The sequence below is a fragment of the Lonchura striata genome, chromosome 5 (genome assembly GCF_046129695.1).
Source record: "Lonchura striata isolate bLonStr1 chromosome 5, bLonStr1.mat, whole genome shotgun sequence".
NCBI classification, from domain to species: Eukaryota; Metazoa; Chordata; class Aves; order Passeriformes; family Estrildidae; genus Lonchura; species Lonchura striata.
This window is the reverse complement of record NC_134607.1, coordinates 24118495-24145473: the sequence shown is the minus strand read 5'-3', so window position 1 is coordinate 24145473 and position 26979 is coordinate 24118495. Positions and strand designations below refer to the sequence as shown.

Sequence of the window (26979 nt, the reverse complement as noted above, 5' to 3'; positions counted from 1 at the left end):
CGCCATCATTGCACATTTACTACAAAATCATTTATTAGACAGCAATACACAGCTTTAGCAGGAAGCTTATATACAAGCACACAACACTGCTGACTACCCTACTCGGGGACTCTAGCTCTTTTGCCCTTGGCCTTGCGGACCTCTTCTATCAGATCTTTTAAGTACTGAATTTCCTTACTAAGGGAATCTGCTTTCTCCTTCAGGGCCTGGTTCTTCTGCTCCAACTCTCTGCACTCCCCAGACAGTGCCTCCTGCTCCGCCCTCTTTTTCTGCCGGTAACGTGTGGCAGCAGTCTTATTCTGCTCCATCTTTTTTAGTTTCTTATCTATTTTCTTTTCTCCTTTCACCTTTGCTGACACTACCTTCTCTGCAGGATGATCGTATGGTTTGGACCGCACAGAGCCACAGGGGGCATCTGCAGGGAACTGGTTGCCATTGGGGGACCCAAGTGAATTGGTGGGGCTGTGTTGGGGGGTTCCCAGGTAGGAGTCTGGGCTCATGCATATTCCACTATCATCAGAGTGGTTCTCGTCCTCTTTCTCAGACTTGGTGATCACCACCACAACAGTGGGGTACTCCCGTTTTCTTTCTCCTTCCAGAACATCCACTTCGCTACCTAGCTCTAAACTAAATGAGTGGTCTGGAGTGGAAGTGAGAGACCCTGGGGAGAGGGGAAAAGACCAAAGGGAAGTCAATGGGGCCATTGGATCTGCTCCAACAGGGGATTCAGGGAGATGGGTGATTACATTATTTATCAGTGGAAGTTCTTTGTTGTGAAATTCCTGGATGGTAGCATTAAATAGATCACACGTGTCTTCCAACGTGGCCATCAGCTCGTCTGGTGAGACGGTGGCTTCCAGATGTTCCATACCTAACAGGGCATCAAAATCAAATTCCTTCAGATCCATCTTCTCCACCATCCACTCCATGCCAGAGAAGGCATCCTCTGCACAACACAGAAAGTAAATTACCACTTCAGTAAACCATCACACAGTGCAACTCAAGCTCATGAAAAATCTATCAGTTTATCATCTTGCATGTTTCTTCTCTCACGTATTACAACACTAAGAGTAAATCATCAGGAAAAAACTCTTTCATTAAGCTCCTTAAAACTGCAGGGTACAACATTACCTCTCTTGTGACATTACAGCCCTCTTATTTAAATACCAAAAGAATTCAAGGACATTTGCAACACACAACCATGCTTTCTTATTGTTACCTCTGCCAAGAAAGAATACCATTGACAGCTGGTGTGTTATTTCAAGGCCAACAGAAGAGGCACTTTACCATAACCAGCAACTATGTCCAGAGTAAGCAGTGTAGCATACACTCTTTCCAGGCCCAGATAACACACGTGAGATTGCATTCGGATTTAAGAAAACCTAGCAATTTATTTTTAACTGTAATGTTGTGGTACTATGAATTGGCGTCCTTTATGAAAGTAAGTAATACCTTACCCTGACTGCTATCTATGGTGTTGCCTAAACTGTCCACAGCAAGCCAGTTGGAGGAGACTGCCTTAGCCTTGTCGCTGGAGAACCCATGCGAACCGAGGGGCTCGGCCACCTCCAGGTAGTCATCTAGGAGTCCCAGACTTTCCTCAGCCACCGAACACGGCTGGCTGAAGGGGGATATTGAATCCCCCAACAGCATCTCGTTGTTCAAGAAGCTCATTTTCGTCAGCTTTTAATGCTTTGACGTCGAAGGATGTAGACAAGTAGAAGGCTTTTTCGTCGACTACAGCAATGCTGCTGTGCGATGCCGTGAAAAACCTGCGAACAGAACTCGCACCCATCAGTATTTGGTTTGACCAACACATTGAATATTTTAACCGAGGGCAGCTCAGTGAGTATGGCGGAACTCCGCAGATTATCCCGCTTCTTTATTTCTGCGCGGCTGCCGCACGTCCCGCGCCTCCCCGAGGGGCCGGCCCCGCCCTCCCGCCGCCATTTCGCGGTCCCGCCGCCATCTTGTGCCCTGCCACGTTTCCACCGCGGCCGCGGCCCGCACGGGGCCGGTGAGCGCAGACCGGGGCCGGTGAGCGCGCACCGCGGCCGGCCCGCACGGGGCCGGTGAGCGCAGACCGGGGCCGGTGAGCGCGCACCGCGGCCGGCCCGCACGGGGCCGGTGAGCGCGCACCGCGGCCGGCCCGCACGGGGCCGGTGAGCGCGCACCGCGGCATTCAGCACCGCCGCCGGTGACCAACAGCCCCCGCCCGCCCAGCTGCGATTATGGCACGTGGGCCCTGGACTCAAAACCCTACAACCCCCAATGCCCCGTTTTCCCCCACACACAGCCGCGCTTTCCCGCGCGAGAGCAAGGAAACCCTCCCTGGGAAAGTCCCCGTACTCCCACAAAAATACCGGACAGTAGGTTTACGTAAGAAAATGGCAAACTTTTTCGAAATCGAGGTTTCTCCAACGATAGGAAACGCAGAGAACTCCTCGTAAATTCTTTCTAAAGGGCATTTCCTGCTATTTCTGACGCTCGCCGCACCCGGGGATACTGAGCTCTACAAGGATCTCCCCACCTGGGAGGCGTAGCTAGGTAGTTAATGTATTAATTTGGTATACCTAGGTATTTCTACCCGCTCCCCGTGAGATCAGAACTACCACCACGGGCGCAATAAATCCACCCCAAAAGCCCACTTCAAGCGGGTAAGAGGGCGCCTATCAACACACAGGAGACGGAGCAGCCGTCCCTCACAGACGATACTCACGCCATGGTTGCAGATGCCGGGGGTGTGCTGAGGCCGCCGCCGCTGCTGCTGCGCCTGCTGCACTGGCCGATGCCGCCGCTGGCCCTGCCGCCTTAAAGAGCCATGGCGGCCGGGGAGGGGGCTGCTCGTATCCGCGCCGCGCGGGAGGTGCTGCGCACACCGAACCAGTCACGCACACAACCTCCGCTCACGGCCACAGGAAACAATGAGGTGGCACCGGCGCCGCTCCGCTCTTATATACGAGACGCCTCACCAGACCAGCTGCGGCGGTGAGGTATCCTTCCGCCGAGCATGACCTGCCTCTCATCAGCAGCTAAGGGCTTGTGGCCTGTCTTTCTGGGCTTCTCTCCTGCTGTTCTGCTACGAGTTAAACACAGGAGCCGCCGACAAGACGCCACAGCACCATGACGGGACAATCATGAAGGGACTATATGATGTCTACGTGCGCGCATGACACCCCCCCTTCGGGCGCGGCTGTGCCACGTGACCGGAGCGACTGAGGACGCTTCCCCCCCCGCGCCGCGGGCAGCTCTGGGGGGGAATTTTACCCGCCAACAAAGACGCGGAGCTCGCGCGGAAGACGTCACGCAGCTCACCACGTTGGAAGGGCGGCGCTCATTGGCTAGGGGCGAGTCGTTTACGTGCCCCGTGAGCTGTGATTGGCCAGGGCTCGGAGGAGACCAATGCGGAGGGGAAGGGGAGAAGGAGCAGCGGGACGGGGAAGGGAAATGGCGGCCGCACGGGGTTGGGTAACAAGGATGATGGTGGGAGCGGGTCGAGAACGAGCAGCCGGGACGGGCAATGGCGCCCGCCCACGGCAATCCAGCGTTTCCCCTGACGTGCCCCTCTCGAAGCAGTGTGTGCACCTCACTTGGATTTCCAGCGGCTCCTTTTGTTCCCCGCACAGCCCCGCTGAGGTTTGGCGGGCGCTGACGGCTGCGGCCGAGGCTGAGGCGCTGTCATGGCGCCCCTGAGGCGGCTGCAGCCCGCCGTGGCTTCCTGCTGCCTTAGATAACGCGCTGCCTTCCCTCCCTGCCTGCCCCGCACACGGAGCGTGTAGATTACGGGCACTCCGGGGCTGTTTGTGTGTGTGTGTGTGTGCAGGAGGGCGTCTGCCCGGAGCCTGCCGGCCTCACAGCGGCCATGGCGCCGCACCGACGCTGAGAGCTCCTGAGGAGCCCGGCTGCAGAGCCGCGCTGCCGAGCCGCCGGCAGGGTCAGTCTAATTAGTGCCTTCAACCCACGCAGGGGCTGAAAATTAAGTTGGTTATTCCACAGCTGAGGAATAAAAATGTCGTCTCCTGCCGTGCAGTTTCATGCTTATGCAGTTGCTTCTCTTCTCCCTGTAGACATCACTCGACTGGTGTGAGCATTAATGGATCACCTATAGAACCTCGCGGCTAAAAAGGGCAGTGACACCTTGGGTAGCTTTCCAAGTGCGGTTTTGCTTTTTATCTGATCCAAATCAACTCGCTTCTAGGAAAGAAGTCAGACCTCTTCCCCCACCCAATTCCTGCTAAACTAAACAGCTCCACCAGCTCGCCTGGCCCCCGCTGAGACAGCTCACAGCAGGAACCTCACACGGGTCCACAGTTTTCCACTGGCTTCAGTTCACCATCCCTTCAGTCAGGTCACATAAGCACTGGACAGCTCTGGTGAGCTGGGAGTCTCAATACCTGTGTCATTCCTCACTGTGTCAGTTATCCAGCTTCAAAAGGTTGATTTTCCACTTTGCCAGCCTCATAGCACCATCAGCTCTGAGAGCTGCCGTGGGACTTTGCTTGTTCAAACACCATCATCCTGCAGCTCAACTTGCTCTCAACTATTTCTGCAAACGGCTCCACTATTTTCCTTTTAAAGCCTCAGTAGTATTTGGGTAAAGCCTTCACTTTATTTGCTCAGGCCTGGGATTTCGTAAAAAACTGGCTGATGATTTGCAAGGATGGAATGTGACCCAATTTTTACTTTTAGCAGTCTGGTCTTAGCACTGTCGCTACAAAGCAGAGTATGTCACTCCACATTTGTAATGAGAACACTGGCTGCTGAATTAAAAAGGGCAATTTCCCCTACATGTTGGTTTGTTGCCGTTTTACTTCGGTTGTTTGGTTTTGATTCTTTCTCTCTCTCTTTGTCTCTCTTTCTTCCTTTCTAAGCACAAAATTTGAAATGACTCATTTAAATAGAGGAGGCAGAGAAAAATGTCCTCCAGTGCCAAAAACCACCACTGTGGCAGTTGAGCAGTCTGAGATAACTGTTCTGATAAATACACTACGGAGGAGGCAGATCTCGCCTCGAAGGAAAATTGAGAGGATGCGGCAGCTTTTAAAGACGCTGAGCGGGTGATGGGCTGTGTGGATGGGTGGACAGCACTTCCATGTCCTCACTGGCTAAGGGAGAGCTCTCATATCCACAGCCGTGCCTGCCTTCCCCTCCTCTGAGTGAAAAGGGCGATTGTATGACCATAATAGCAGCTAAACAAACAGAAATGCACCCAATATTTATACACCCAATCCTTCATCATGAAAAGATAATTATAGATTTCTCTGAAAGGACTCTGGGAATGTATGCGCAAGAATCACGTAAGCAAAAATGAAGTATGTGATGAGGAACTTAACCCAGATCTGCCTGTTTCCTAGCCGCCTGCTTTCCCTTTTGTGTGTGAACTGAGATGGAAATTAATCTGTATTATGAGTTCCAGACAGATTTTCTGTAACAATCTCCAATCCAGAAAATGAAATCAAACAAGCCAGAAGCCAGCTGTTTAGAGAAAGGCATGTTTTTCCCTGTTTGCTGCAGGACTGCAGAATAACTGTTGTTAAATAATTTCATTATCTACAACCCCAATTCATTAATTATCTTTCTTTTACAGATATTATGTCAGACATATCTCCACTGTGTCTAGATTTTTTAGCCGAGGTAGAAGACACTTTTTTTTTAAAGTACAAATAACAATTTTTGGGAATTTTTGTACAAAAGAAATTACAACTACTTTGTGAGCACAGGATTGCTAGCTAGTCTTTACTAACTCAAAAGTGTCTAAAAAGGAATTTCTTTGCAATATTACATATTTATTGCTCAGAGACTGAGCAGCTCTGAAAAAATTTAATTTCAGCACAAAAAGGTGGCTTCTGAGGGAACACCAATTTGTGTGTATGGTAAGTGAAGTCCTGCTGTCATGTTAACAGCTTTATCACCATGGATGTTATTTTCCTGCCCTGGGGACCTCAGCAAAGGGAACTCCTGGGATAAGTGAGATCCATCCTGACACAGAAACGAGGGGCCAGCTGCAGGAGAAAGGAGCTGCTCTTCCAGAACTCGCTGCAGGAGAGAGGCCAAGGACCTGGCTGGGAAGCAGTGAAGTGCCCTGAAAAATCCAGCACTGCAGAGAGCCACCTCCAGCCAAACAGCATCACCAGGAGATGGAAAACTAATACTCCTCATTCACCCTCCTCCTTCCTTAGGATGGAAGATCAATATATGGGTTTTAATAATTTCTTTGGTTTTTGGGGTTTTTTTAAGTACACATTGCAAGGAAAAGATGTTTTCTTCTTCCGCCAGCAAGAATACAGGAGACAAATGCTGAATGCTGTTAGTAAGCACACCAAAGACTGAGAGGACGTAAATGTTTCCATAGTAACATCCCCTCCCACAGTCTAGACCGGCTGCATAGGATGCTCTCAGGGACTGCCAGTGGCTGGGAAGCTGGTGGCCCTCTCTAGCAGGGGAGCAAGGGGGGTGGGAGGAGTGGGAATGGCTGGGGCCAGGAGGGGAACCAGTAAAAGTAACAGCGACAGAGATGTCTGCTCTTCTCCAGAGTGCTGGGAAAGCTGCAGCCAGGGAGAAGGTGGGCTGACACTGCACTGGGAGGGTGCATGGTGGCCATGGTGGCACTGCGCAGGCAGCTTTGGGCCCCCGCTGAGCCTCAGTGCCCCAGAGAAGGAGCAGATGGGCTTTCTGCTGGCCCTGGGCTCTGCTGGGGTGCATGGGGAGGAGGGGGCACTGCCTGCTTTGCAGAAGGGTGAGTGTGAGGGCAAGCCCCAAGGGGATTCTTGTGAGGGATAACCTGAGTCCTTTGAACCTTCCATCAGGAGGAACAGGAAGCCTTATCCCTCACTTCAATGAACAAAGCATTTCCAGAGACTAGCAGGAATTTTCCCTGAAGACAGAGTGCTGAGAAAAACACAAGGGAGGAATGAGGAAAGGCAGAGAGACATTTTGAGCAATTTTGAGGGAGAATTACCTACAATCTCTATGGCACAGACTAATTCACAGTGCTTGCTTGCTTCTTTCCTCATGTGGTACAAACAGATATCTGAAAGATCTTTTCTCATTGTAAGCTCTTTAGGGATTGCTTTATAGATGTTCCATTTTAAAACTAGATCAAAAAGCAAATATATATGATTAAAGGTCAGGCTGGGAGATATTAACATCCATCTTTTATTGCATACAAAATAAGTTATCCATATGCTCTGCCTCGTTTGTTTTGGACTAGTACACCAAATGGAATCTCTAATAAATCATTCACTGCTTACCCACTCCCTCACTGTCTTCTGTTTCCATCCTGCTGTGTAAGTATACCTGACATTAGAAATGGGACTAATAAAAACTAGGATTAAATCTGCTATTTACATTTGCAACTTACAGTTCAATTATTTCACACAGTTATGGAAACAACCCTGGTTGTCCACCTACATTTTTCTTACTGAACAAACTTGGGCATGCCAAGCACATGCTGATAGCTCACAAAATACCTATCTCCAGAGGCTTCGTTACTCAAAATCAGCCAGGCTGTGGCCAGCTGCCACAAGTGAAAACATTGCGCAAATCTGGTTAGAGGGAGGTGAGTTGTAACTTGCCCAAGCATGAGTTTCCTAAGCAAAGCTACAACTGGCTGAAAATTATCTTCAGCAAAAAAAAAAAATGCATGAAGGGGTGGAGAGGAGGGGGTGCTGACTTGTTCAGACCATTGGGGGATATTTTTAGTTGTCTCACTGTCCAGCCTTGTTTTATTATGGTGAAAGACTTGGGGGTCAAGAATAATCCTTCATGTGCATTAGCACATGGGGGCTCAGTTTAGCACACAAACAAAAGCCTTCCAATTATCCAAGCAATAAAAAACAGAAGCACATTTCATGTCGACTATTGTTCTTCATGGGCCTGTAGTTGATGTGACCCCCTTGCAGACTGTGTGCTTGGTGTCTATCAAAATGCATGTGCCTGTAGGTTATCAGCATCTACTGGAGTCACAAATGCCAGATGTTCTGTTCAAAAGGATGAAGAGGACAGTGACAATGCACATTACTTATTTTCTGCCAGTGTGAAGTTAGCAAGAGCTGAGGCCTGACAGAGGTACGGATTATGAGACCGCAGCATCTCAGCCCAGACTCCAGTGAGTGAGTTAACTTCAGTGGAGCTCTCTTTCAGGGTCTCAGTGCCCCTCAGAGCAGTCAGCATGAGGGCTCCTGGTTGTTCCAGCCCAGCCCCAGTTGCACTGCAGTCCTAACCTGGTGCCAAACTGGCAGCTTTGGCTGACAGGTGGGGATCTTCTGAGGGTGTGTGAGATCTCTGATTCTGGTGCTGCCAGGCAGCTTCAGCAACAACACTGACACGAGTGTTCAGATGAAGCTCTGAAACTCATTAGAGGGTAAGTCACTGCTGAGACTGTTGAGCTGCCCAGGTCCCTGGGGAAGAAGGCTGCAGCCATTATTCAGTAATAATTTTCCACTCTCCATAGGCAGCAGCTTCTCAATGATTTACCAGCAGACTTTGTACTGTTTTAGTAGATATTTGTTTACAAAGGAGGAGAGAAAAAATCCTGGCGGATGTTGACACAACTGTGATACTTTGAGTTTATAGTTTTTCCTGAAGGAATGTCATTTTCCCTTCTAAGGTCTCTGTGTTAGGGGATTTGGTAAATTATGTCAGAAGATTCTTTCAGAAGACTTCAGAAGACTATTCTGCTCCCTGCACTTGTACATGGATTGATGGGTGGCCTCAGTAGAGCCTCCTCAGGTGTGTTACAGGTGGACTGACCATAGGCAGGCTGGATAATAGTCCCCAGAGACTTTGCAGCCAAAGTATCATATTGAGTAGGTGCTGTGGCTTCTCAACTCACCTGCCCTCTTACTGTCATTGCTGTGGTGCCTGGTGAGGGAGGTTTGCAGTCCTCTTAATGGGAGGAGGTTTCTATGCTTGACTGCTGAGAGAACTGGTTTAGACTAAACCCAGGTCTGTCAGGAGCCAGCCACAGCAGCCCAGCTCTGCTGGGGAGGAACAGCTGGCCTGCTCTTCTGGCACTCAGAGGGTGAGACTGTTGAAGCTGTGTTCTGGCTTCAGGAGGAGACATCTCTGGGTTTGAGGCAATGCTAGGGCTATTCAGGAAGGTAACACATCTCACCTAGGCATGGGAGACTCACAAAAGGATAAGTCAGTCCCAGGGTACAAAGCTTGGGAGTTACCAGTCTGCTGGTGACACCAAACATTCTCCTTGGTAGTGCAAAGTGATGGACTGAAGATGCATCATTTTTCATTCATTGTCTTGTTTAACATAGAGGGAAAAAAAAAAAAAAAAAAAAAAAAAAGAGGAGAAAGATTCATAGCCCAAAACATAAGCTCACTGCTCCTTGTTCAAGAAAAGGCATCAGCCTACAAGCAGTGATTTGAAAAGAGAAGGTTTATGCCTTGGTCATGTCCTTGCCTCAGGAGAAACTGGCCTCCCTGTGAGTGCCAGGGAGCTGGGCCCTTGCCAGCGTGCTCTCTAACAAGCACCATGGGAGCTGCAGCTCTGCAGCCTCTGGGACTGCTGTGCCTTGCTGCCTTGGCTCCAGTGCCCCTCTGACAGTGCTGCAAACAAGCAGCAGCTAAATATGATTCACATCTTATTATCCATATAAGTGCTGCTGCTGCTTACTGTCTCCAAGGTCCCCTGTGCTAAATAAATTCAAGAATCTGAAGGCAAAAATGTCATTCTGCGATACTGTTTCCAGGAACAATTGCTTCTTGCCTTTCAAGGGAGGTAAGGAGTCCACCAGGGCCCTACGAGTTTTCAAGTAATGCCCATTGTGGGAGAGGTAAAGAGCCAACACAATCCAACATTTGCCATCTGTGCCCTCATGTCTGTTGCCTCTGAGGCCTGTCCTTTGCAATACTGAGCACAATGAGACAAGAGGGTTGTACAGGACTGGGATCATTGTAGTGGGATTTCTTATGGGACAGTATCACCCCTGTGCTTCTGTAGAACAGTGACAATTCTACCACAGAGAGAGGAAGGGGAAAGGTAGAATTGCACCGAAGCTAGGGAATTGTTGCCTAACAAAAGAAAATCCCAAATAAAACAAGTAACACAAGTGAGCAACTTTTGTCCTTTATTTGTATGGAGAAGGCTTTTCATAAAGAATGTGGTAGAATTTCTATATCTCCCCCGAGAAGCTTAGCACTGAGTGTTAAGAGACAGATGAAAGAGCTACTTAGCCACAGGAGCCAGGAAAATTTAACCAGGGCAGCAAAACAAAAATCAATCTGACTTCTAGTGTGTTTAATGTGATTTGGTTCAGAACTGAGTTCTGCATGAATACTTAGGAAAGCTTAAGATCATAAGAAGTTTGAGTTCCTTGAGCCAAACTCTGTGTCCCACTCTCTTTGCTTTTTGTAAAATGGCAATAACATTTCCTGTCTACAGAATGATTTCCAATCTTCCCTGCCTTACCCATTGGTCTTACCACCCTCTTTTGCCTTAGTGTTTTCAGGATTATTCCACAGGATCACATACTGTAAAGAAAGGAATAATAGCCTGCTCACCAGCATATTGCTGGGTCCTTGACTTGTGAGTAATGCTGTCCTTCTCAAAGTATGCTAGTAAAAATTTTATCCTGAATTGTGTAAGGGACATGAAACCTATTCTAAGAAGGTGTTGAATCTTACAAAAAAAAAAAAAGAAAAAAAGAGAGGAAAGAAAAATAATAAAAGGGAGGGGAAGGATATTTCTTGAATCCTTCAGGTCATAAACTCAGGTAGTAACTCAGCCTGACAAGGATAAAGAAGATAAAATCCAGATATCTCAAACACTTCCCTGATAGTCTGGACAGCAGCAGTTCTCCCAGGGCTGGAAGCCAATACTGGGTTTCACTGATAGGAGGTAGAATTTCCCATTTCTTCCTTGCTACATCTGTGGCAAAGCCCCCATTTCAAGATCCAGTCCCAGACTCAGTGAGCCATGCTGGAGCCATTGACTAGTGCAGGTAGTGAGCAAACTTATCTGGAAGAAAAATTCCTCATTTGGAAGAGGGTTCTTTTTTTTTTCTGTGAAACTAAAAGTTGGAAGAGGTGCTTCTTTTTTTTTTTCTGAGACTAAATTTAAAAAGCAGCAACTGTCTACAGCTTTTCTAAAGTTTAGAATATTAAAATAAACCTTAAAAAACCATGGAAGCAACTAAGTATTTGGGAACAAAAAAAGAAACATTATTAATGCAGTTCAACAGTTTAGCATGATAATCTCACATTTGGGGTTCAGTCATCCTTTCTTTCCCAGTTTAAGATTAGATACAGAATAGACTAGAATTTACGTATTTATTTTTAAAATTAAGAGATGCAAAAATAAGTAAGTAAGATGTAAACTCAGCTACATTAATATCCAGGACAGGACTGTGGTTATATAACAAAGTGGGCAAAATATTTTGCTTATTCCAAAATTCACTTTCCTCCTAATCTGTTTGTTCCTTAGGCTAAGAACAAAAGAGATTCTAAGTCTTTGCAGCCTGGAGAACTACTTGTGCTCTTCTTCTTTGTAGCAACTTTTTCCATACTTGCAATAATTTTAATCACTCCCCTCAATTATTTCTTCTTTACATTAAACAGACAGTTATCTTTTGATCTTTCCTCCCTATTCATGCCAGGACAGCTTTTATGTAATGGTGCAAACCACTGCATCTATTAACCGTGTATTGCAGGCTCTAGGCATTCCAGGGGCTTTAACTTGACAGGGTAATACCTGTCACAGATTTAACAGAGCAGCTTATTTTAGCTGCTCCTGTAAGACTCTGTATGGCATGAAATGTGCTTGATCTCATCTGGTCCGTTCCTTCCACAGGACAGATTAAAGGAAAAAAAAAAACCAAAAACCAGAGCAACACAGGCAAGGGGTAATAGAAAAAACAGTTGGAGATGTAGACTTCCTTTGTATCATAAAATACCCTCTAAAATAGTTAATTACAGAGTCCTCATTAAGACAAGTCTTACAGGACAATGTTGCCACTGTAGTATGTCTTCCAAGAATTAAGAAGCCTGGGACCCATCAAAAGCAGCACAACTTCACACATTACTTGACATCAAACATTTCCAATCCACCTTCCCAAGCAGGCACATAAAACTGGGTCTTACTGTAAAGAACTTCACCACACCAGACACAGGCCCCCGGCAAAGCAGCTTCCTTGCTGCCTCAAGGCTGATGCCTGGGTAAGAGAGGAGTGCACTTGGGAGGGGAGAGGTCTGGCACACAAAAACCAGGGTGTGACTGAACAAGGGTGGGGGAGCCCACACAGGAAAGTTTAATATTCCAGAGGCACGGAAGCCTCTGAAGTCTGGGGAGCCACATGAAAAGCAGGTGCCCGTCCAGGCATGCAGACTGTTGGGAGAGAGGATGAGAGGCTCCACGCCACAATTACACATCATCTTGTGACTGGTGTGAGAGCTGCCAGGAGCCAGGACACTGGAGCTGAGTGCTCCCTCGAGACAAGCTGCAAAGTGCTGAGCACCCAGAGCAGCAAAGGGAAAGCAAGTGAATCAGCAAGGGGCAAGTCAGCCCCCAAACACTGGAGTGGTGCAGAATGATATCAACATGAAGGTGATGCACCGAGATGAAAGCAGAGAGTTCCATTGTTTATAAACATGCCAGAGACAACCAGGTTACTGTGGAAAGTAATTTTATTTCAGAATTCCACACACTCTGTCACAGATCATGCACTTGGATTTTCCCCTTTGCACATACATAACCTCCAGGCCTGGGAGAGATGAGGCATCATCTCTTCACTTCTCACTGCGTGCCCACATACTAAGAATGAGGGCCCTGATGGCAGCTTGCCAGGGGGCAGAAAGCAGCCTCTTGTTTCCATAATTGCTTTTAAACACGGGAAAATAAATCCATCTGACTTGAAAGATTAGCAGTGGAGCTCAGCAGCAGTGAAACCCACAGCTGAGCAAGTTGGTCCTCACCCTGTGGTTACAGGGAATAAGATGACAATCTCATGGAAAGCTTGTGTGAGCTAAGCTACAGCAGAACACATGGAAACATACTTGGAGCTGAGGCAGCCACCAGCCCAATGCATGCCCTGGGCCTCTTACAATCAATCTGTCTGAGCTGCTCTGCCAGGAAGGTGGCCAGGAGCTGCCCTTTTCACATTCAACTTTAGGTTCTTCTGCTCTGTGCTACAGATTTGACCAGGAAGTAGCCTACCTGTAGGTAAGCCAGCCCTCCAGGCTGTACATCAACACATGTACTGCATTTAATACTGAAAGGTGCCAGTTTGAAAGACTCTGCAACATTCTGTTTGACCCCACAGGCTGGGTGCAGCATTACTGGAAGTTTCCTGCGCACTTACTCTACACCTTCTTCCCTGCTTCTGTTGCCTCTTATACCTGACCCTACTCTTAAAATATTCCTAGTTGCAGTGTCCCTGTGACCCATCAGATCTTTGGCCTTTGTGCAGACTGCCACTGCCAGGGCAGCCATTGCCTGCTGTGGTGGCTGCCTGTAGAAAGTGATCAGTTGCCTCCTGAGAACAGGCTTGTGGCTGGCTCAGAGAAGGGCAAAACTGAAGGGAAGAAATGATGGAGATGGTTGATGCAAGTGAAGTGGAGCAGAGTCTACAAAAAAAGGCAAAAAGGCAGCTTCAGTCTCCATTTGATACACAAATTGAGCTTGATAGCAGCAAAAATGGCCATAAAATATTAATTCATTAGGTTGCCAGGAAAAAGTGAAAGCATTCATGTAAAAAATTATATATACAGATATGTATGTGACAACTGTTCTTAAGCCATATCTCACCTTTTTTTCTTCTTTTCTATCTAGAGTTTTAATAATTTACAACCACACTGCTGTTAAAATGCAAAGATCACAGCAGTGGAGTCACCACCAAGTGAGGGGTGAGATCACACTGAATAAATGAGCTTTGGGGGAACTCCTGACAACCCAGATATTTTAATATTTTTTTTTGACCTTCAAGTAATTAAAAACAAGGGGAATTCCCCCCAGTAGCCTCCAAGTAGGCTCCAAGTCTCATCTGTCTGCTTTTAAGGTAAGAAGGCTGACATCAGAAAGGCAGTGGGGGGCAAGGGAAGGAAGAGGGGAAAAAATCTGGGAACCAGAGTGAAGAGCAATCAACAGTTGAACAACACTGACTGCTGCAAAACTTACAAAACACAAAGTCATACAAATGGGATTCCTGTTAACCTTTGATAGACTATAGACTTTATATACACACACAGACTCCAAAGTACACATCTGGCAGTCTAGAAAATACCAGTACCCTAAGGATTAAATAATTTAAAATGCAATGTTGCATTATCACTGTATACAGAATAATATCTGACACACTGGCTAAAATGGACAGATTGTCCGAGAAAGATGCTCCCTCCCTCACCTCACCAGCACTGCCTCTAAAAAAAAAACGGGGTGAAAGACTTCCCTCTGTGGTTCTACTCTTGAAATTCACCTTGAAACTTCTCTGTCAAAGATGGGGGAAGTCCTGAGGGGACGGGAGAAGAAAAGGAATAAAGGATTCCTGCTCCCTACAAACTCTGCCGCTACAGTACTCCTCTCCACTGGCTAAGGAGACTGGACAGCAAGGGTGAAAAAAGCTCCTAAAGCAGGGAAAAGGCAAATATGTTTCTAAAACAATAGTTACGCCGGTCTTTTGAGATACACGCAGAACTCCACACCTGGGGGGACACCTTCAATCCCACTTTTTGAAGACAGCAGGTGGCTTAATGCAGAGTACAAAGAGTCTACAGCCTGACAGCAGCCATAGACAGGAGTGAGCAGAACTGCACTGCCAACAGGTCCCAACAGACACACTGGGGAGGTGTGCCCTCACCAGGTTTCTAAGAGTATTAGTAAAACGGGAGCACTGGAAAGTCAACACAGAGGAATGAGGAAGGGGATGGACAGCCTCAGTTCTGGGGAGGAGACTAAAGCACACAGAGCAGGTGGCAAAGCCAATATATCCCTAAATGCCAGCTTTGTATATGTACCCTAATACTAGTGTATGGGACAGAACCTTGCTGATGATTCGTCAGTTCAGTTCTACCACCTTCACAGCCTTTAGAGCTGGTGAAAATCTGGCTTGTGTGTGCTTATTCCAAAACCCTTTGAGGCATGCAGTCTTGTTTCCACCTCTAATAAACCAAAACCATAAGCTCTTGGTGGAAAGATGAAAAAAAACAACAAAAAACCCATTCCCATATGTGTCTCCCACCCTTCCCCCATAACCACCCTCTCTTCCCCTAGGACAGAGACAACTGAAGAGCTGCCTTGTTCTCCACTCCCAAGGCCATTCCCAGCAGATCTGGCTAGGCAGGAACAGCAAGCTCTGCTCCCTCAGCCTCATCACACAGCCAGACCACAAGGGTTCCTTCCTCCCCTGTGATAGCTTCAACAAGAACTGCCTGTACAAGACATTGCGGTTGCAGCAAATTTTGGCCCTTAATTCTGAACCCAGCTTGCAAAGAATGAGAAGGCTCCATGGGAGCAGGAGCTTTGGAAATTCTCCAATTTCAAGCTCTACAGCCCTAAATATTGACAGTGTAATCATTATCAACTCAGAAATACAAAAAGAACCCTATCCAAAATATCTCACTCAGTCTGCCCTGCATGACTGGGCCAAAAGAACATAAAAGAAAGTGAGACAGTGTAGGACAGCAGAGAAAAAGAAACATAGGGCGAAGTCAGGCTGGAGGAAATTAAACAACCTCAGTGCACGTCTACTAAAATCATCACTGGATTTACCAGCCCAGTTCCACCTTCTTCAGACCAAAAAAGGCTTGCTGCTGTAAGTGTAGTACAGAAGAAAGAAGTGCATAGTTTAGTTCATTTTTTGGTAGACACTTAAAACTCAGCAGAATTTATGTGAAGATCTCAGAGCTGCAATTTTAGCCTCTCTTCCCTAGCCAATGGCTACCTGTTGGGGCAGAGATGGTGGAAATGGACCAGTAGCACCAAGAAATTCAGTGGGAGCACCAACTCCACAGCAGGAATTACTAATGAACCAAAACGGGGGAGTGGTGAAGAGAGAAAGAGAGAGAGGGAGATATGGAGAAGTGGAGGAGATATAATTTGCAGTAATCAAAGTCTGCATTGGCTAAACCCTATCAACACTTCCCCAGGTAAGGCCCCATTATGTCTGCAGCAAGACCTCTGGCTCTGACAGAGAGCTGTAGAGGGTGTAGCCCAACTCATCCACTTCTTCAGGGGTGAGCTCTGAAAACAAGTTCACCTTGGGGTTCAGGGCACTAGGGAGGACACCTGCCTCCAAGTAGCGGATCAACCCCTTCAGTGCCTGCAAGAAGCGATCAGCCAGCATGTCCTGGGACCAGTCGGACTCCTCCTGGGAGAGGTGCAGGATGACATTGGTGAGCTGGCTGGCAGTGAGGTGTCCCAGAGCTGGGTTTAACTTGCACACTGCTTTGAAGATCTTGAGGCACAAGCAGCGGCAGCCAGAATCCCCCTGGTCCAGGGCGCGGAGGCGAGCCGTTTCCGCTGGCCGCAGGCTCAGTCGCCACAAGTTGTCATTCTGGGCCAATCGGTGAGGTTTGGCAACGAGGACAATGTCCCCCAGTGTCAGGGATGGTAGAAAGTCAATAAAAAGATGCCGATCTGCATCATACTGGACTTCCAGTGTCAAGTCTGCTGGGGGAGCCGCGGGACGGATCACATAGTCCAAGAGACTCCCAATTGCTGGCCAGTTGATTGACCCAGCTACAACTTTTTCAAAGGTGTCTGCTACAGTTTTGGGGGAAAGGTAACCTCCCACCACACAGCGGTCCCAGTAGCTGCTCCCGCGAGGAAAGTACTCTGGGTTTTCTCGACGCACCAAGTAGAAGCCAGGAATGTTCATGATAGTGTCCTCCCCGGGGATACACGACCACAGGTTCTGCTCCAGCATGAGAGGTACAATGAGCTGGATGTGGTCAGCTGTCACTACCTTTCACAAGAGAGAGAAGTCAGTAAGAATAAGCTTTCTATCTCCACATTCATTTTATTCATCACCTTTAGGTAGCCTTCTGTCCAAAGGAACCTGGAATAAGGATTCAGCTGTCTTGCTCTCCTCTCTGCGTGGGAATCCCAGCCTCCCTTTGTTAAAAGGCATTCTGAAGGACTATTTCCAGCCATCAGTGGGATAATTCCAAGGTATAGCCGAAGCTAGTGCTTATGTGGTATGTACTATTTAGAGACCTGACGTGGACTGCATACAGATGAATCAGTCTGCCTCATATTGCTTTAAGTCTGCTCCTTGGTTGTGAGGTGCAGCTGGCCTAGGGCACAGCAACACCACATGATAATTTAAACAGGAGACAGAGTATTAAGTTTCTTGACAAGCTTCCGTTGCCATGGTTTAATAATCCAATGCTACAGCTAGGTACACTGCCCTCACCTGGTCTGCTACATTGTTTGGAAAAAGGTCGTTAAAGATCCCTTTTCATCAATGTGATTAAGACCCCAGGTCTAAGTTTCACTGGACATTCCATGCTCCATTCCAGAGCTCTGACTCAAACAAAGTGTGCCTCTGAATCACTCACTATAGCCATGAGCATCTTGCCATCAGGGAGATATTGCAGCAGGGACTGCTGTCCAATCCAGGTCTGTCATGCATTAGAAAAAAAAAAAAAGGGTAGGAAAGACCTACATGAATACGTGGGAGTTCTAAGGGAACGTATTCGGATGGTTACAGAAGGATGGAGAGAAAAGAGACATGTACCACAGAAACAGCAAGAAAAACGCAACTAAAGTAAGAGAAGAAGGGAAACAAAGGACTGAGATATTTTGGAGAAATTAACCAGCAAAAAGCAAAGGGTTTGCAGACAATGACAGAGCAGCCTGGTCATGCCTGTTCACACAGCACTGTGGAAATCAACACCTGGCTCCATAGTGGGAAAGGCAACACCAGGGGCCTTATTACTGAGGAATGCTGTGCTGAGCCAGCAGTGCCATCAGGGAAGCCTGAAACGGCCCTGGGTGGTCAGCTCCCGAAGGAGGAGCCGTGATGCGTCCCCAGGAGTTACCTGCAGGTCATCATAGAGGCTGCCGCTGAGGTACATGTCCCGCAGGGGCATGTCCGGCAGCTTGGCGCGCAGGAAGCTGCGCAGCTCCGCGCAGATATCCACGGCCGCCTGCTTGGCCCGAGCCTGCTCGTCCGCCGGGATCGCCACCCGCCGCCGGTAGTAGGCAAACAGCTTCTCCTGCAGGGACAGGCGAAGGCGGGACTTCTTCAGCTCCACCTGACTCCTCTTGGCAGATGGCTTGGGCTTTGTGGGTCGAAAGAAGTCTGCAAGACAGAATGAAAACTGTTGAGGTTGCAGCTGATTTTGCTGTGAAGTGTTCCGCAGAAGAGACTCTGCAGCACGGAACTGCAGTCTCCCAGGTCTCAGAAAGCCCTTGGCAGATATTTTGCAGGCTTTATGCAGCTACCATACCAAAGGGGCGTGCTAAGGAACTTCAAAACGTACTACTAAAAGCATCAAAACAGATGAAAACAAGTTACTAGAACTGAAATTTGGCCAGACTAATATTGTGTACAAGGATGTAATTTTAATGGCTACATGGGCAGTATCTCAGCTCAATTTCATCAAAAATTCAGTACTGTTACAAGTTCAAAAGCTTTCAGTGTGATGCCAGACCAGTGAATAAAACACTTTTGAACAACCACCATGATCTCTTTGAGTTTTGAACATTGAAACAGATTGTTACAAATTACCAGCGAAACCCAGTCCTGACTAGCATATGAGATCAGAGAAGACTGTGCCACCTGGAAATGAAATAGTTGTTGGGAGTCTGATCTGCACAGTAATTAGGATGATGAGCTGACAGATCCTGGGGCCATCCCAGCTCAGGCCATCATTGCTCCAGTGATACCACCCTGAAATCTCCACTGGAAAAAGACCAGAGAGTCCACTCAGAAGCACAATGCAACAACACAAGGTTTACATTGCTATCTGCATTACTAAACAATGTCTGACCTGCACTGATTCTCTGAGTCCCTTTTTTTTTTGACTGGTTTCCCAAAGAAATAAATCAATAAATCAGTCTGTTTCAGATTTCTCTTAACGAAGAATGGACGAAGAGTTTCAGAAGTTAACAATGAGAATTAAAGGGGAATTACAGATCTAAGAGAACTTTGGAAAGGCTGTGATACCTATGGGTGCAGGAGAAATCCAAAGTCAGTGGCCCCATTAAAGCAATTGGCTGTTGCAGATTTGCTTGATGATTTGGCCACACAGCACAGGAGGAATGGCTGACCAAGCTGTACACAAAGCCATGTATCCCAGCCTCAGCAGCTGTTGTCTCTTGTCCCACTGGGTTCTAATGGATATATTTGAGCTTTTTTCGTGTAAAGGAAATAATGTACTAAACCACAGGGAACTGGATTTCATTGCCTATTCATGAAAAAAATTATTTTTCCTTACTGAGTTTTAATTTACTTCTAATTGAAGAAATTAAGACACCATCATCAACGTTTTTATTACTCAGCCCATATGCTTGGGGACACCAATCAAATTATCTAGACCCCATTTAGCTGTCTAGTTTTTACTGTTTCCTCATCAGAAAACCTATTGCCATCCCAAATATAATTTCCTTTAAAATAATATGGAAATCGAGTTAATAGCTTGATTCTGATTTTTAGTTTAAATCTTCAAGTGTAAATCTCCTAGTGACCAGGGATAGAAAGTAAAACCACTGAGAACAAAGAACCAACCACACGTAACAAAACAAGGTTGCATTCTAAATTACGGATTATCCCACCCAGAAAGAAAACTACAGGACACTTTCTATAGACTACTGAAGACAAATGCAGTGATAAGCAGTATTAAACAAGGAAATGTCAACCCAAAAATTATTTGGAAAATGGCAGCAATAATACAGGAAATGCTGTTATAAATTGCTACTACATTCCCAGCTTGAGTACTCCCCCCTTAAAAAGATGCAAGCAAACTGGAATGACCCAAAGAAAGGCAGGAGAGTTCTTGAAACTAATGGAATAGCTTTCTATCAGGAAAAAATAGATATTCATATTGAAAGAGCAAAAATGAGGGAGAATAAAGCTCAACACCATGAAATCATTGGAGGAATGAAGACTGCAAATAGATGACCATTACTGACTAGCTCCCAATGTCATCTCTGATTCTTGAAGTTACCAGTGGACCTGCTTAAAAGAAAAACATAAAAATCCCAGGCCAGACAGGGTATTTCCTTCCCCTGCATTCCCTTAAACAAATACAGGGTTTGTAGGCCTGGATGACTCTCTGATGCAGGAGGATGAGCATGCCTCTCACCAGTGTCTGCAGCCGAAGGATCAGTGGGAAGGGTCTGCAGGGAGCGGCTGAGGCTGGTCTTCATATCCTGGGTCAGCAGGCGTGAGGAGGAGCCCAGCCAGTTTGGCTCTTCCCAGCTTCTCTTTCCCGACTGGCTCAAGCGAGTGGGGCTGCTGGGAGCACTGATTGCCCGGTCGTACATCTAAACCGGGGAGAGTTTGAGTCACTGAGGGCCCAGCGCTTGCGTTTTAGCCAGGGCACTGCCAGGGCCGCGGCGCTGGCTCGCTCACTCACCCGCTTGACGGCCAGCGTGGCGATGCCCAGCATGGCGGCGCCGCCCACGCCCAGCACCAGCCGCGCGTTGGCCAGCACGAAGTCGATGGCGGTGCCGATGCCGTTGTCGTCCTTCTTCCCTTTGCGCTGCCCGGCGCCTGCCATCTTACCTGCAAGCGGCGGGAGCGTTACACAGCTGACGGTTCTGCCCTTCTCCCACAACACCTCACGCCCGCTGCTGCCGCCGGGTTTTACCGCAGGAACGGGCCACCCAACCCTGCACCCTCTCCAATTGTGTTCCCCCGAAGAGCTGCTTGCTCCCAGCAGTGCCAGGACAGTACTGACCAAGCAACGCACAGTGCCTGGGAGAACACATCCAAATTTGATGTCAGGTTTCTAATAATTGAATAGGTTTAATGAAAGGAAGCAGAATTTACTTCTGCAATAAAATCCTTCATATTAAGGAAAACTCTCTAACTGTTCAGGTATTTTTCTTATAATTTGTGCTTCTCAAGCAAAGCACATCCAATTTGTTTTGTAATTTTAATGTAACAAGTGTGACTTTGCTCACAGACAAGGCAATACAGGGTTGGTCAACTGTCTGGCACAAAGTGGAATATTCCCTAACAACTGACAGGCAGTCTCAGAGCTTCCATTCAGAGATTAATTTCTGAACAGTGTCCAATCCCAGGTACTTCAAAGACACCCAAGAATCAATAGCAGACTGCAACACATCATAAAAGGAACAGCTCCCTTGCCTTCATTTGGGGTTTATTCCTGCCCTCGAGGCTGGTGGGTTTGACTCGCAGACAAATAATGTAAAACACTGACATGAATATTTTCTTACATGTGTATTTTTGTGTTCTCAAATTTTCATTTAACCTGACCTTGAGATTTAAATTTGAAGAGTCTCTCAGGCCAGCATGGCCTCAAGCTGTGCCAGCAAAGGCTCAGGCTGGATATCAGGAGGAATTTTCTCACAGGATGGGTGATTAGACACTGGAATGGCTGCCCAGCAAGGTGATGGGGAGTCACCATCCCTGGGGGTGTCCCTTGGATGTGACAGGCAGTGCCATGTTCTAGTTACAAGGTGGTCATCAGTCAAAGATAAGATTCAATTATCTCAGAGGCCTTTTCCAACCTAAATGATTCTGTGATCCTGAAAAACACACTGCCATCCCTGTAGCCATAGGGGGATCCCCTGGTGAACCTATATGAAAACACCAAGAAACTCCTGCACTGTGACTTTAGGTTTGTTTTCTGAACCAGTGCTCAAGGCTCTGAGCCTGCCCGCCTGATTGGGGTGGTTTAAAACTGCCATTTGTTTTTTCTAAAGCCAAGCCAGTGGGAATGTTCCTGCCTGGATGAACCAAGAATACATTGACTTGTCATCCCCAAGCAGAAAAAACCCTGCACTCTCGCAAAGCTCACTGTAACAGGAGCATGAAGAACGCAATTTTATCATTGTAAATGACCTACCTGTGACCTAATGCATTTGTGAAGAGAACAGGAGAGCCCTCCTGGCGTGCCTGTGGAAGCACCTTCAGGACTTCTTCAAGCAAGTGGTGGGTAGTGAGTGTTAATCATCCCTTCTGGCTGGCGAGAGGATTTTGGAAAGAAGAGGTACGTGAGACCGGTGGGAGCTACGGGGAATCTTTAAACCAGGCCCCCGAGCCTGCTCTGCAGGAAAGCCCGTCCCTTCTCCAGCTGCCTTTCCTTGTCCTCCAGCCGCTGCAGCCCCTGGTTCCGGCGGAACTCGCGGCGGACGGAGGCGAGGTAGAAATCGCGGTCGGTGTAGCGCAGGCCGCGGCCGCGGCGCAGCAGAGCCCGGTACAGACTCAGCACCGCCTCCCGGGACCACGCGGCCATGGGGGACGGCTGTGGGGCGCGGGCGGGCGACCTGCAGAGGAGTGACCGAGGCCGGGATCCGGCTCAGCTTCTCCCTTCCCGAGAGACCCGCCGGCCGCCGCTCCGCGGCGCCGCGTCCGCCTGTCCCACAGGCAGGGGTAACGGCCGGGCCGGGCAGGGGTAACGGCCGGGCCGGGCAGGGGTAACGGCAGGGCCGGGCCGGGCCGGGCGGGGCGCGGGGGCCGCTGCAGCCCCGCGGGAGGAGCGCGGCCGCCCCGCGCTCACCGGGCCGCTCCCGGGGTCACCCTCCAGCGCCGCGCTTCCGCTTCCGGGCCGCGGCCCCGCGCCCGCCAATGGCAGCGCCGCCCCCCGGGCAGCGAGCCGCGCGGGCCTCGCGCGGCGGCGGCGCGGCGCTGCCGCCCCCTGGCGGCCGGGAGGGGAGCGCCGCGCCCGGCCCAGCCCCGCTGCCCGGGATGCTCCGGCCGGGAACGGCACCGGCAGCCCGGGATGCTCCCGCTGCCCGGGGCTCCGTGTGCTGCAGCGGTCATGGAATCATGGAATGCGTTACGTTGGAGAAGACCTCTGAGGTCATGGAGTCCAGGCTCTGACTGAATAACGCCTTGTCAACCAAATCATTGCACCGAGTGCCACATCCAGTCGTTCCTTAAACACCTTCGGGGTGACCCCAGCACCTTCCTGCAGCCCATCCCTAATGTCTAATCGCCCTTTCTGCAAAGGAATTTCCCCTATGTCCAACTTGACCCTCCCCTGGAAGAGAGCAGTGGATCAGTGCTGCATCTCAAGGTTCTTCTGACTTCTGGGGTGCTTTTAACAGACTGACTTACCAAATTCAAGCTCCTTATCTTTATCTCCAAGGAACCCCCAGGGCTTGGTCTGGAAGCCTCAAGGCTCCGGGAGAAGGGCAGTAGCTGGCAGCCTCTCTGGGATCTGACTGAGATGATGGAAGAAGACTCCTCCCAAAGCCAGAATGTTTTGCTCCACTGTCCGGGTGTAAACCCCACTTTTCCATTCTCACTTTCTCTACTGTGAGATGTCTCTGGGACATATTTATTTCTCCTTAGCCATCCCCTCCTCCCCAGGCCCTACCTAAATATAAAACATAATGTGCTGTGCCTCCTCTGGAGGGGAGGGTGAGAGAAAGAGCAAATGGTGTGTAACAGAGGAGAGCCACATCACTTCACACAATTCTCAGTGACACCAGATATGACAGTGATAGAGCTGAACAGGAAGAAAAACAGAATCTCTGGACTGGCTCACTCTGTGCCAATCTCCTCTTGCTCATTTCCTTTCTGAGATAAACAACCCCAATCATTTTGATCTCTCTGTGAGCGAATTTGCCATGCCCCTAATCAGCCCTTTCTGAGAAGGGCTTACTTGAACTGCAGACAGTATTCCCAGAGAAGCCGTGCTAGTCATTTACATAATAGCATTATCATATTTTCCATATTATTCCCTTCTTCTTCCTTCTGCATGCTAATATTTTGTGTATGTTTTTTTTTAAACTTGCAGCTACTCTCAGAGCCAGGGTTTGTGTGACATCCATATTATTTCTTGGGTTGCTAGAGAACATCTGGAGCTTTGTAATTTTTATGTGCAATTTGTTTTCCCTCTTCTGACCTTGCATGTACCCAGCTGATCCTTGGCAAATATGTGGTGTTCCCTATTTGCCACATTTGCATTTTACTCAGTCCTTTTTGGTCTCCTCAAGAATCAAGAGCTTCGAGTCAACTTTTAAAAATGTTTGGTATATTGCTCATCTTTGTTTCCAGATCATCAGTTCCTGTATTGGGCTATCCAAGACCTCGGAGGCAGCATTCCCACTCTTAACCTGCTGCCAGAATGAAAATCGATCTTTGACCCTTTGTCCCGGCTTCCTGCCTCCTCCTTGGGTTGTTAATCCTCAGCAATACTTCCCTTCTCACAAGCGGGCTCTGTCAGCCCTGGGCAGGTGTGCTGAGCCCAGCTCTCAAAAGTCTGGATCAGAACTTGAGCAGCCACATGTGGCAAACTGCTGGAGCACTGCCAGTGGGATCTGCCGGGTCAGGCCGAGCAGGGATGGACATCCCTGCTGCCCTCCTGCCATGGCAGCCAAGGACTGCCACGTCCATAGGCAACCCCTCCCCAGCCCGGCCCCCTGGGTTGTGCCGGTTTTGGTGTTTCTCTCTGTTCTTCTCCCCAGGCTGGCTGCCAGCTCCCGGGCCCCTCGCTAGCAGCTATGTGTGCGTGTTGAGAGCTCCTGCACCCACACTGTGCAGTGTCTCCAGGTGCCCCAGCCCTTGCAGGGACGTCACTCGCTGTGCCCGCTGCCCCGTCGGCGCTGCCCACGCCTGCATTGCGTGGGCAGGGGTCTCAGCCTGCCCCTTCTCTCTTGCAAAGAGGAGGGCAGGTGCCAGGGCCGAGCAGCACACGAGTGCCCCACCTCTGGTGCCATGCTGGGGGTTGTACACTTGAACTCTGCCTCGAGACAGTGAAGCGTGATCCCTCGTCTCCAGGGTTTCCCAAACTGCTGACGCGCTGCACGCAGCTGGTGGGACCCAGCCAACACCCCAAAGACTTGTGCTGCCCTGAGGGCCCCGTTGCCTGCAGAGCCCTGTTGCCCATGGACTCACTGGGAATGGAGTTCCCTCTGTGATTCTAGCCTATGTCCCTGTATGAACGGGAATTCACTTGACCTGACAGGGCCAGGTGCAGGCAGAGTGGAGGGAGCAGACCTCTGCTGTGCTCCTGGAGAACAATAACAACCTTTGTTTCCCAGAATGACCAAGTGAGCTTGAAATTTCAAAGGCAGAATGTGTGACAGGGCACAGTAACCCGTGCTGTTACCTGGAATAAGACTAAGGCATCCCCTCCTGTCCCCTGCCTTCTCAGGGGTCTCCAGAGCCACTCCTCTGCTGGTCTCCTCATGCTTGCAGCCAGTCCCACTCAAGCAGCCACTGCCACAGGTTTTGATGGTCACTAAAAACAGCAAATGGCTGCCCCTGAGCCCAGTTTGCAGCCTCTGCTCCTGGGAGGCAAGGGCCATGTCCAGGGATTCCCACCACCCATTCTGCAAGGGCAGGACCATTCCCAGCCATGGAGACATCCCTGTGCTGCTTGTCACCAGGCAGCAAACCCTCCCTGGGCAGCAGGGAGGTGAATGTGAGCCTCAGAGCTGCAAATGAAATGGCATCTTCGAGGGGCTGTGCAGGGATGGGAAACAAACTGTGCTTGGAAGCAGAAGGCTGGTGTCTTAGTGGAGCCAGAAAGCAGTTCTAAAATGTGAGGTGGAAGATAGATAATGACCCACCAAGGGTATCTGAGCTTGAGCTTAAAATCTTTAGTATCTTCTAGTAAATGGACCTCATAGGAGGCCTTTTGGTAGTCTCAGCCCTGTTCAACAGCTCTTTTTTTAATCGCAGCTCAGTTTCTTTACTTTTCTTGAGCAGTCACAAGGATTAATGGCATTTGAGATCCTGCTCTCCAGCTGTGACAAGCCAGGAGGGGTGGAGGTCCAAGGGCAGCACACGTGGCTTCATTCCCTGAAGCCCCAGCAGCTTTGATGTTGAGTGCATGTGGGAAGACAGGTGGTGAGGGAGGAGAGACCACTGGTACACAGCCACTTTTCAAGGAGCATTCCTGATTTCGAGCAGAGACCCACATTTTAGTAGGACAGTAAATACCTAATCTGGCAAGCCACGCTCAGGGGATGTTTTTGACAGGGGGAAGAGGGCAAAGGTCCAAGCCTCGCTGCAGCTGAAGTGGGGCTTTTCAGACCCCTGGACTTCCATCCCTGCAGTGCAGGGGGCTGCAAACACTGTCAGCAGCAAGTGATCTTCTGTGTGAAGCAGAGCTGCTGTCCCTGTGAGGAGCTGCACTGACAGCCACTGAGGAGGCTCAGTTTTATTACCTAACACATTGAAATTGCTTCTGTAGTACTTTTACAATTGGTCTGTGCCCACCTTCACTCCCAGCACGACTCATGTTTCTTCAAACACATTTCTCCATGGTTGGGTTTGTTGGAGACTTTCCTCATTATTCCCTGACTGGTAAGATTCCATCCCCCAGCCTCCCTCATCCCATTCTTCACTTTGCACCAGATGCATGCTGCAGTTTCCAGAGCCATTCTGAGACCCTGCTTTTGTGAGTGCTGTTGTCCTTGCAATCTTGCATCCCTATGACAGCCCCCGTTTTCTGCAGAGGGCTTGCAGCTGGTGGTACCACCTGCCTGAGCTGAGCTGCACATGCTGACCTCTGGCTTTCTTGTGCTCCTTTGCCTGCTGTGTGCTGGGATGAGGCCCTCTCGGTGTGAACATGGGATTTTGGTTTGTGTAAGGGTATCCTGAACTCCAGCATCAGGTGTGGTTTGGTCCCCTGTATGTACAGACCACCGGAGAAGGGTATGGCTGCTGTATTCTGCTGCTTCTCTTCTTTTTCCAAGCAAAGGCATCAATTGCACACCTTGCCCCTTAAGTCACAGGCCCTTAGATTTATTTTTGTCCCGTTTACCTAGTTTTGGTTTTTCCATGGTCTGACATTCACTTCTGGGTAACAGTTTGAGACAAATGCTTTAAAAACACTGTGAAGTAAAAAGAAGTGGGTAGGTGTTTTCTACATTCTTTTATT

At 48.8% G+C, this 26979-nt stretch overlaps 3 protein-coding genes across 4 annotated transcripts; all 3 read right to left on the bottom strand.

The window, feature by feature from the left end:
* Nucleotides 1–8: 8 nt before the first annotated feature.
* ATF4 (activating transcription factor 4) lies at nt 9–2933 on the bottom strand. Its single transcript, XM_021553935.2, has 3 exons — nt 2720–2933; nt 1458–1772; nt 9–946 (listed from the first exon to the last, which is right to left on the bottom strand). Exons 2-3 carry the CDS (start codon nt 1672–1674, stop codon nt 99–101), a joined length of 1065 nt encoding a protein of 354 aa, XP_021409610.1. The 5' UTR covers nt 1675–1772; nt 2720–2933; the 3' UTR covers nt 9–98.
* A 9685-nt stretch (nt 2934–12618) lies between these two features.
* On the bottom strand, nt 12619–22099 carry MIEF1 (mitochondrial elongation factor 1). Of its 2 annotated transcripts, XM_021554053.3 has the most exons (6): nt 21988–22099; nt 20530–20678; nt 20257–20437; nt 17989–18251; nt 16203–16910; nt 12619–13575 (listed from the first exon to the last, which is right to left on the bottom strand). In XM_021554053.3, the coding sequence occupies exons 2-6, from the start codon at nt 20671–20673 to the stop codon at nt 13474–13476; spliced, it is 1398 nt and encodes a 465-aa protein (XP_021409728.2). In that variant the 5' UTR covers nt 20674–20678; nt 21988–22099; the 3' UTR covers nt 12619–13473. The 2 variants fall into 2 exon arrangements, with proteins under 2 accessions (XP_021409728.2, XP_021409729.2); XM_021554054.3 differs by having other exon boundaries at nt 12619–16910.
* A 65-nt stretch (nt 22100–22164) lies between these two features.
* On the bottom strand, nt 22165–22574 carry MIURF (mitochondrial elongation factor 1 upstream open reading frame). The gene has a single exon (XM_077783405.1). The coding sequence runs from the start codon at nt 22375–22377 to the stop codon at nt 22165–22167; it is 213 nt and encodes a 70-aa protein (XP_077639531.1). The 5' UTR covers nt 22378–22574.
* Between the last annotated feature and the right edge of the window lie 4405 nt (nt 22575–26979).

Excerpts from the sequence above, each read along its gene's own strand:
- ATF4 (XM_021553935.2), bottom strand. The coding sequence starts at position 1,674 with ATGAGCTTCTTGAACAACGAGATGCTGTTGGGGGATTCAATATCCCCC. Across the intron at positions 947-1,457 it reads CACCATAGATAGCAGTCAGG|AGGATGCCTTCTCTGGCATG; the intron begins GTAAGGTATTAC and ends TGTGTTGTGCAG.
- MIEF1 (XM_021554053.3), bottom strand. The coding sequence starts at position 20,673 with ATGGCAGGCGCCGGGCAGCGCAAAGGGAAGAAGGACGACAACGGCATC. Across the intron at positions 20,438-20,529 it reads CCACGCTGGCCGTCAAGCGG|ATGTACGACCGGGCAATCAG; the intron begins GTGAGTGAGCGA and ends TCCCCGGTTTAG. Across the intron at positions 13,576-16,202 it reads CTAGTGCCCTGAACCCCAAG|ACTCTGCTCCACTTCACTTG; the intron begins GTGAACTTGTTT and ends CTTTTTTTGTAG.
- MIURF (XM_077783405.1), bottom strand. The coding sequence starts at position 22,377 with ATGGCCGCGTGGTCCCGGGAGGCGGTGCTGAGTCTGTACCGGGCTCTG.